At 40.2% G+C, this 10,327-nt stretch overlaps 1 protein-coding gene across 1 annotated transcript in view; it reads right to left on the reverse strand.

Annotated features, from left to right (window-relative positions):
* Positions 1 to 2,287: 2,287 nt before the first annotated feature.
* The window catches only part of NR1D2 (nuclear receptor subfamily 1 group D member 2), a 61,011-nt gene continuing 52,971 nt past the window's right edge, over positions 2,288 to 10,327 (reverse strand). Inside the window, exons 8-10 of the mRNA XM_019655741.1 lie at positions 8,173 to 8,318; positions 6,134 to 6,259; positions 2,288 to 2,388 (exon numbers count right to left, since the gene is read on the reverse strand). Coding sequence (XP_019511286.1) covers positions 6,182 to 6,259; positions 8,173 to 8,318 — 224 coding nt within the window. The 3' untranslated portion in view covers positions 2,288 to 2,388; positions 6,134 to 6,181. The remainder of the gene's footprint in view (positions 2,389 to 6,133; positions 6,260 to 8,172; positions 8,319 to 10,327) is intronic.

Below are 10,327 nucleotides of genomic sequence, written 5' to 3' on the forward strand. Positions count from 1 at the left end.
CAGCTCATGAGAAGCCTCAAGGTAAAGACGTCATCTATCAAAATCACACTTTGATTAACAGGAAGCTGACAGGCTGGAATCAGCAAGTCACTTGTTTTTCTGTGCTCCACTTTTCAGAAAAAACCTCACAGCATATCACACACATCCATAATATATACAAGAAGAATTGATATTAGAGAGAGAATCATAGAAGTCCAGACTTAGGACAAATCCTAAGGTTAGTGTCTGTATCAGACACCTCTCATGGCCCAACTCACATCGTTCAGCCCTACCTTTCATTTCAGATCTTCGTGGATAACTCACCTCATCCTGAGAGTGCCTGGCCTCAAGCAACTGCTGAGACATCTCCAACATTCCAGACTCAAAAGGTTTCATCAAGCACTCGCACGTGGGGATCGTTATTAACTCCCAGGCAAGCCCTAACTAATAAGATACAGGAGCCAATGGGGACAGGAGTCGATCCTTAGGTAGACTATTCTGCAAGATGCTCCAGGCAGAACCAAGTCCCAGTTTCCTTCAGTGTTGACCTCATTAATGTGCCCTTTGCTTTCTTCCCTTTGCTTTCCCTGGCCCCTCACCTCTGTTCTTTGGCAGTGCCTCCCAAACAAACTACCTGCATCAAGTCTTCATCTCAGGTTAAGTAGCTTTAGAGATTATACCAGCTAAGAGCTAGGAAGATCAAATGTCCCAGTTTGCCTGGGACTGAGGGATTTCCAGGATATGGATTTTTTAGTGCTAAAACTGGGAAATTCCCCAGCAAACACTATTAGCCTCACTATATCAGGCAATGTCTGCCATGCTAAGATTGGCTCTTCCTATCCCCACTATTATTAAATATTATGTAGATGAAGATGGTCACCAATTTAATAAGAAGAAATATAAAATGTATAAATAGTGGAAATAAAGAATCAATGCCTAGAAATCTAGCAAACACTCTGGAAAGCAACCTAGAAAATTGAAACATAGCAACTAAAAAAAATATGAAAATAATAGAATTCATTAATTTAGCCAGTTAAAAGAATAATATTTAAAAACAAGCACTTTTTTATTTACCAGCAATAAGTAGTTAGAAATTTTAATTTTTAAAAATTCTATTCATTATAGATACAAATACTATAAAATCCCTAAGAATACACTTGGGAAAAAATGAAGAAATGTATGAGATTTAAATGAATAAAACGAAAAAAATTTACTCTAGAATATAAAAGGTGGCCTGAATTAAGGGAGAGACATTTCATGCCTCTGGATGTGAAGGCTCACAATTATAAAGATGTTATTTCCTTCCCAAATTAATCCATAAATTCTCAGTACAAGCCCACCCAAAGTCCCAATATGATTCCTTAATGAAATCTGACAGGTATGTCATTGGTGCACTAATAGACAAAGAGAGAGAGAGAAATGAAAGAGAACAGAAAATTTTAAGAGATTCATTATGGGTCAGAATACATTCAGATAAACTTGTCGGGGTGATCATTTCATAAGATATATATATATATATATATATATATATATATATATATATATATATATACACACACACACACACACACACACACACACAGAGAGAGAGCGCGTCATTATGTTGCACACCTGAAACTAATATAATAATGTATGTCAACTGTAATTAAAAAAATTTTTTTAATATATTTAAAAAACAAAAAAGAAATTTTTAAAACTCTCACTGATACTTTGGCAGATATGAAAAAATTTCTTGGTTGCTTATTATACATCTAGAAGCTGCTCAAATATTCCATATATATTCTGTTATTCAATCCTTAGTAAAATATTATGATCCCCATTTTACAGATATGGAAACTGAGGTTCAAAAGACTAAGCTATTTGATTGAGATCGTATACTGTAATTGGAAGACCCTTGTGTGATCTAGAAATGTCTATCCATTAAGTGTTCTTTTTTTTTTTTTTTTTAAGATTTTATTGGGGAATTGGGGGATGGGAACAGCGTTAGGGAATCAGAGAAGGGGAACAGACAAGTTGCTGTCCCCTTGTTCTTCAGTCTAGTTGTGGAGGACGTCGCTTCACTGGCCCATGTTGGTATTATCATTGCGCTCTTCCCGGGAGAGGCAGTTGCTCGCCGGCCATTGGACAGCTGCTCATGGTGGCTCCTGGTCGCTCACGCTGGCTGCCAGCCACTCACGGTAGCTTACGGCAGCCCACTGCAGCCTGCGCCGTTGCCGGTGACTCACGGCAGCCCAGCTCCAGGCTGAGCTGTTGTTCAGCATCTTAGCTGTGGAGGGCAGTGTCACTGGCCCTGGTATGTGGGATCCGAACCGGGGCCCTCTGGCGTCCCAAGCCAGCTCTTAACCAATGCGCCACTCGGCCGGCCCTAAGTGTTCTTTTTACTTCTCAGTTTGATGGCATTGCAATCGACTGAAGAAAAAATCAAAAAGAAGAAGAAAGAAGGGGAAAAATGAATTTAGAAGTTCAACTAATTCTTTGAGAAGCAGACAGACTGCTAGAAGGTATCCTAATCAGACTTCTAGGAAAAACTAATCATCATCAATGGAATAAAAAATACTATAACATCAAAAAAAAAGAATACATTCAGATAAAAATTGATTTAAAACCAATAGGGAAATGAACGCTTATTCAAAGAATGGTTTGGGGATAATTGGGTACTTGTTCAGAAAACATTTAAGTTGGATCACTATACAACACAAATACTTATAAAGATCTAGATATAAGCAACAAAAGGAAGAGACCTTTTCTGTCCTCAAAAAGCTAACAGATGAGAAAACAAATATTAAATCAAAGAACCACACAGATACATAAAAATTAGTAGTGTGGCAAGGCCTACAAAAAAGTGCTCCTTTCTACTGTGAAATTTCAAAAGAGTATAGATTGGTTTAGGAAAACCAGGAAAGATTTCCCTAAAGAGGAACTGCTTGAACTGAGTCCTGAGATCTCAGAGGAGAATAAGGATTTGCTCCACTAAGAGTTGGAAAGCCACCTGCCTTACAAAAGACATAACTGTACAAGGTTTGTGGAGGTGAGCCAGTATGGCTGGAACTTAGAGAAGAGGAGGAATCAGGATGCGAAATGAACCTAGACATGGAGGCAAAAGCCAGGTGATGCAAGGCCTTGGAGGTCACATTAAAGATTCCCGTGCCTATCCTAAAAGCAATGGTAATCCACTGAGAGTTTCAGCCAGGGGAGTGACAAGAGGAGATTATACTTTTGAAAAGATCAACTCTGGCTGCAATGTAGAGAAATGAAGAGGCTGACAGGCTATCCAGGGTCAGGGCATAACAGAATATGGGCAGTAGCAGCAGTCCATACGAAAGATATTAATAGCTTGGACTAGTTGATGGTAGCGATGAAAATAGAAAGAGATGGACTGATTAAAGACATTTAAGAGGTAAAATGTACATGTGTTGATGGTGGGTTGGATACTGAGAGTGACGGAAAAGGAGGTATAGAGAATGGGTGGAAGGTTCTACCATTCACTGAGATAAAGAGCACAGGACCAGTTTGGCACTGGGGAAACCACAAATTCAGGTTTGGACATGTACAGTTTGAGGCATCTTGAAATATACAACTGTAGCTCTCAAGTAGGCCATGTAGAACCTTACAGAAAATACCCACATTTCACTCTTTCAGCAGAACAGGAAATAGAGCGATATTCACTTCTTTAACAAATAAACCACACAGCCTTACTGACTTAACCCAACTGAAGTTGAGTTCTCACTCACGGAGCAATCCGAAGGAGACTGTGAGCCACTCTCATCCATGTGCTATCCAAGGACTCAGGTTTTTTTCTTCCTGTGGCCTGTTCCTTCCCTAGGGCCTCTGAGGCCTCTGCATTCAGACAAAGGAGGAAAGAGAAAGTGGAAACTGCACACCTGAACCGCCTTAGCCAGAGAGTGACACACATCACGCATTACACATCACATCTCACCGTGTTCCATTGGTGAGAATAGGGTCCTGGTTGAGCGGCTGCTTCCCAGTGTAGTGTGGCCAGACAAAATACTAGACACCTAGTTAAACTTGAATTTCAGGGGGAAGAAAAAAGAATCATTTTCTAGTAAAAGCGTGTCCCAAATATTGTGTCTGAAATTCAAATTTAACTGGGAGTCTTGTTTTTTGTGGTTGTGTGTTTGTTACGTTCTCTTTCTTGCTAAATCTGGCAGCCCTATCAATACACTTTGATGGACAGTTAGTCACTTCTGACACAGGATACAAATGACTTAGAGCAGACTTCCCCCATATTTCCTGTGCAGGTCGGGGTGGGGGAGGGGGTTGGGTAAAGTAACTTGTTCTTTAGTTCAAAGGACCAGGAAAGAGGAAACTTAGAAGAAGAGGATGAATGAGGAGCACTCTTGACAGACCTTAAAGTCAAAAAACACAATTTCATGTAATTTTTCCATTTAGTCAGTGAGCATTTGTTGAGCACTACTATGTTCTCAGTGCCATGCTAGGAGCTGAAGATACCGAGTTATTGCAATTCATGTCCTAAGAAGCTCACAGTCCTGGGGTAACTGGGGACGGGGAGGGGGCAATAAAAAAGCAAATGAAGAAGTACTTAAGTCATACCAGTGGAAATCCAAAAAGTTTCCCAGGGAGATGGTGGCTGAACTGAGCCTCAGAAACGGGGCAAGTAGGAATCCACCAAGTGAAAGTGTGCAGATTGTTATACCAGGTCTGACAATTAAGTTCCCCAACTTGTTGCAACAATCTTACTAACCTTTTTTGATATCAAAGGGATTCTTCATTATGAATTTGTACCAACTGGACAAAGAGTTAACCAAATTTACTATTTGGAAGTGCTGAAAAGGCTGTGTGAAAAAGTTAGATGACCTGAACTTTTCGCCAACAATTCATGGCTCTTGCATCACGACAATGCACCAGCTCACACGTCTGTGCGGGAGTTTTAGCCAGTAAACAAATAACTGTATTGGAACACCCTCCCTACTCACCTGATCTGGCCCCCAGTGACTTCTTTCTTTACCCAAAGATGAAGGAAATATCAAAAGGAAGACATTTTGAGGACATTCAGGACATCAAGAGTAATACGATGACAGCTCTAATGGCCATTCCAGAAAAAGAGTTCCAAAACTGCTGTGAAGGGTGGACTAGGCGCTGACATCAGTGCATAGCTTCCTGAGAGGAGCACTTCGAAGGTGACCATAGTGATATTCAGCAATGAGGTATGTAGCACTTTTTCTAGGATGAGTTCGCGAACTTAATTGTCTGACCTCGTGTCCACCCATGGAGTAATAAGTAGTATAAGACATACCCTCCCACTGAACACAACTAGAAAACTGGACAAAATATATGAAACAATTGACAGCAGGCAAAGCAGGACTGTAATCTCTGAGAGAAGGGAAATAAACAAGGTGAGCCTTTCCCCTAAGATTGTGCTGGTTTTCTGCCTAGAGGAAATTTCTGGACTTTGGCACAGGGAAAGGCACCCAGACAGAAACTTGTTGAGTTGAGGAGACAAGTATAGGTGCTTGGGGAGGCTGAGGTAGCTGAAATTTATGGGGCCAGGTACCAGAGAAGTGGGAGCTATGCAGAGAAAATTTTCCAGAAATCTGAAGAGATCTCCTCAAGTCTTTGACTGAATAATAATCTACACACACTTAGGTAAAGCTCCAAAGAGACAAAAGAGGACAACTGTCAGGTAGCTATTAGCTAAACAATTCCCAGAATGCATTCAGGGCTGAAAGATGTTTTGAGCTCCCCTCAGTCAGAGTGGAGAGGACTCATTGAGTACAAGGCCATTCAGAGTGACCCCAAAACGGTCACGCCTTAGTAGTAAAGTAAAGGCTACTCTAGACCAGACCTAACAAAGCTTAAAAACAAGCCTAGCAAGGATCAGGCTGATCTGCAAGTAAGTTTACTGTCTATCAAAACAAAATTCAACATTCTGTTTAGACAGCAAAATCCAAACACCCAATGAAATGTCATTTATAATGTCAAAATCTAATTTTAAAATTAGTAGACATGCAAAGAAGCAGGAAAATGTGACTCACATCCAGGAGCAAAATTAGTCAAAAGAAACAGACTCAGAAATAACAAAGATAATGGGATTACCAAGTGAAGGTATGTGGAAAATTGATGGAATTCCAAACCAAGAGAGTATTGGAATACACAGGGCTTCTGGACAACTCACCTGGAGCGTGTCCAGTTCCTTTTGGTTACACTGGTGAGAAGAGGTTATTCAGGACAGATACCCACTGTCATCCGAACGGCTGGGTGACATGGGGCAAATGTAGTGGTAGGCTCCATCCTGAGAAATCTAGAAGAGTCACAAGGGTCTTGTTGACCAACAAACCGAATGGCTGCCTTCTTCCCACTAAAGTACTTCAAAGTCCCTGGGACAAGCCCGAATCTGAGTGTCTGTGCCCTAGTCATAGCTTTCTCACTTATTTCTAAAATGAACTTGGATAAAATACTTGCATTGTTAAGGAAAAGATGGGGAGTTCAGCTGTAATGAGCACCTATTATGTGCCAGACACTATCCTGGGTGCTCTGACCTACATCATTTCACTTAATCCTTATATTAGCCCTGATGGACAGGGACTTAATCTCCTTAGAAATAGAAAAACACTTAGGTTCAGAAATTAAGGAGTTTGCTTGTGGTCAGTCATATAAGGGTCAGAGGAACCAAAATCTGTGAAAATTCAGTAAATCAAACTGTGACGAATGTTTTGAAGTCGTCTTCCGTAGTGCAGTCTTTGCAGTCAAGCCCCCACCTGGGCCCAAATTCCAGTTCAGCTGCTTGCTAGCTGTTTGCCTTTGGAAAGTTCCCCAGCTCTTCAAGACTCAGGATCTACATATGTTGAGTGGGAAGAGTACGTCATTCTTTACTCTTTACTCATCTGGTCTTACATCTCTTTACTCATAAAGTCACGGGGAAGATTAAGTGAGAAGATTGAGAACCCAGAATAGAACCAGGTGTTCAATAAATATCTGCACACTCGGTCCTCCTCCTCCTCTGTTAATTATCTGATCTGACCGCACGTCATAGTAGTACAGTGAATATCAAAGTCATAACTAAATCAAATGGAAAATTTTTTAAGCAAATGTGTAAGTCAGTGGTTCTCAAAGTGAGGTCCCTGGACAAGGAGCATCACCATCAGCTGAAATGTGTTAGAAATGCCTATCTTGACCCCACCCCAGGTCAACTGAATGAGAAACTCCAGGTGTGGGGCTCAGCCATCTGTGTTTAAGGAGCCTTCAGGTGATACTGATACACGCTAAAGTTTCAGACCCACACGTAAAATAGTGTTTCCATTGCATTAATTTAATTCAAGTAGCGCGTAGACTGTGGTTAGATCCTAATAACCAATCTCACAATTGCTTGTCCTTTTGTTTTATGGATTATTTTCACATTAATCATTGCGCTGATTAAACCTCTCTAACAGGAAAGAGTAAACCAAGTGGAATGATGTTGCATTAAAAACCTTCCAAAAGATTCTCTATGCTATTGTTTTGAAACAAAAAGATAAATGTAGAAAAGCTCTTTTTGTTTCACTATTCAAAATCATCTTTATTTAATTGTTTAACCCTTCTTCCTTCCCCTCCCCCCAACCTCCACTCCAAGGAGTTCTTTTAAAAAGCCATTTTAATGGCCAAATAGAAGACGTGAAGATTAAATTAGGAGCATCTTCCCTAATCCTAATAAGTTAACACACATGGCGCTTCAAAAATCCAACCAATTCCACAGTGAATACTTTTTTCTTTTAGTTTAGCTATTCCTGCCCCCAATCCCTTTAACTAAAACTTAGTTCCTAATTAACCTGTTCTGTTTTCCTAACTCGAAAATTTGGAAAAGAATGAAGCAATTTTGATCCAGAAATCAGGCACTTGTTCTTAGGTGCAAAACTCTGTGTGTTGAAGACCTCAAACTACTGAAAGCTACAAAACAAGAACTGGATGTGGGCTGGGCAGCTGAACCAAATTACTCAGGAAATTTGGCATCTAAAGTAAATGGCACATCTGAATACTTAGAATGCTTCTCAATTATATTTCAGTAGTTCTCATTTTTTCCAGTTGCTACAATACCCATCCACATCCCTCTCCAAAAGCTGTACCCCTCCATCCTTGCTTGCAGATGATTTCAATTGTTTTCTATTTTCTTAATCTTCTCTTTTATCTCCGCTGTTTGTCTTTCCTTCCTCATTTCATGATTTTCTTTTTTTTACTTACAAGGCGCTCACACAGCGTCTGATGCTTCAGCAAATGCAGGGAATTTTCTTCCTGTCCTTGACGCGACAGCTTGTCTTTCCCCTCAAGTGTCTTTGTCGCAATGCCTGATAAACTGTTTATTTTTCCTAACAGCTTTCCTTTTTTGCCTGAAAAACAAACATTAACCAAAAAAGTCCTTGTTTTGCTCAATTGTTGCTGTCTTTGCGATCCCTGGTGCTAGAGCGCCCCCTGCTGAGTAAATGAGAATTAGCTGATCATACGGCCTTCGATTTGACCCAAAATAAAAGAACTGGATTTGGTTGGCCATTTTCTCATTCCTAGGTATAGAGTCAACTGGTGTAATATTTATTCTTGATATAGTCCCTCCCCTAACTATCTTTCAGAAGTCACTGTACATTATTTAATAATACAATAAAAACCACAGGACAATAAAATTGTATTTTTACCACCATCTACGAAATACTGAGCAAAATGCCCCACATAGAACAGATGCTCAATCAATACTTATAAATAGTAGATAATATTGTGTGAAGGCATTTATAAAACTGTATTTTAATTGTTTATTCCTTTCTCTCAATAACTGTAAAGCTCTTTGAAGGAAAAAGAAAAAAATGTATATTATTTCACCATTGGACCCTAGCACTTAGCTAGGTTTGCATAAATAGGTTTTCAAAATATATTTGAAGAATTAATACCGATAATATGATTCTAAATATATAATAGTCATCATTTTTGGCACCTATAATGTGCTGAGGACTGTTCTAAGTATTCAATAAACATTTTCTCTAGTCCTTAAAACCTGCCCATTTTACAGATGTGAAAACAAGCTCAGTGAGGTTAAACATCTTGCCCAGGATCATGAACCCAGGAATCATCCAAATCTGTCTGCGTCTGAAGCCCATGTCCTTCCTACTCTACCAGCGATTCTTCATAAACCTGAAGCCAAGACTAGAATTAGAAAATATTCCCTTTAGAGAACCTGGGCAACTCTCCAGCCCCCATCACACACATACATCTACCTTCCCGCCCAATAAATATAGCAACACACCCACACACACGTTTACAAACACAGAATTGCCAACAAGTGCAGTGGGGCCTTTCTCTGAACCTGCTGTTGATATGGAACCTGTAACTTCACATGGCCGTCTATTTCCCCCATTACAAAGCGCCCAGATGATTCCAAAGGATTTTCTTATAATAAATTGGGTTTGGTATAGTTTTCATAGCTTTTATCTGTAATTCCCAATTCTTCTGAGACACTCCAAGGTTTAATTACTTTTCCACATGGGAGCCCTTCAAATGTAGGAAATGTGTTACCATATCCCCCTAAACATTCAAAATAGTGCTCATCCCCCCAAAATATAAACCAGAAAATCTGATTTTGTGTGTAACTTGTTATGAACTGAATGTTTGTGTCCCCCCCACCACAATTCATATGTTGAACCCATGACTCCCAATGTGGTGGTATTTGGAGGTGGGGCCTTTGGGAGGTAAGTAGGTTCACATGAGGTCTTATGGGTGGGTCCTTATGAGATCAGTGCCCTTATAAGGAGAGATCAAAGAGTGCGCACTATCTCTCCCTCTCTCCCTCTCTCCCTCTCTCATTGTGTCCCCTCCCCACCATGTGAGAATACAGCCAGAAAGCATCATCTGTAAGCCAGGAAGAGGGGTTCTCACCAGAACTTGACCACACAGGCACACCGATCTCAGACTTCCCAGCCTCCAGAACCATGAGAAATAAATTTCTGTTGTTCAAGCCATTTAGTCTGTGACGTTTTGTTATAAAGTGTTCTGACTCTACATGGCACCTTTATATCTTGCCATAGTCCATAGTACACTCTATACTCTACAGACTTTAGAGTACTTACATTTTCAAGTGAGCTAACTGGATGTCCTTATTCCATAGCTGGGATACTGAAGCCCATATATATGTTCTTCACAAAGGCAAATGCCACAACAGTTTTTGTAAAAAGCTCCTCATCAACTGCTGACTTGCCATCTCAACTAACTCAGAATCCTCATTTTCACTGCTTCTCTGTTACTCCGACACATTCGTAACACCTGGTTTCTCACAAACCGACATTTTCAACAGTAGCCTGGAACATTTGTCTGCTAGTGGCCCATATACAAGGTGAAAAATGCAAGCACTGACAGG

This window comes from Hipposideros armiger, unplaced genomic scaffold, assembly GCF_001890085.2.
Source record: "Hipposideros armiger isolate ML-2016 unplaced genomic scaffold, ASM189008v1 scaffold_245, whole genome shotgun sequence".
Taxonomy (NCBI): domain Eukaryota; kingdom Metazoa; phylum Chordata; class Mammalia; order Chiroptera; family Hipposideridae; genus Hipposideros; species Hipposideros armiger.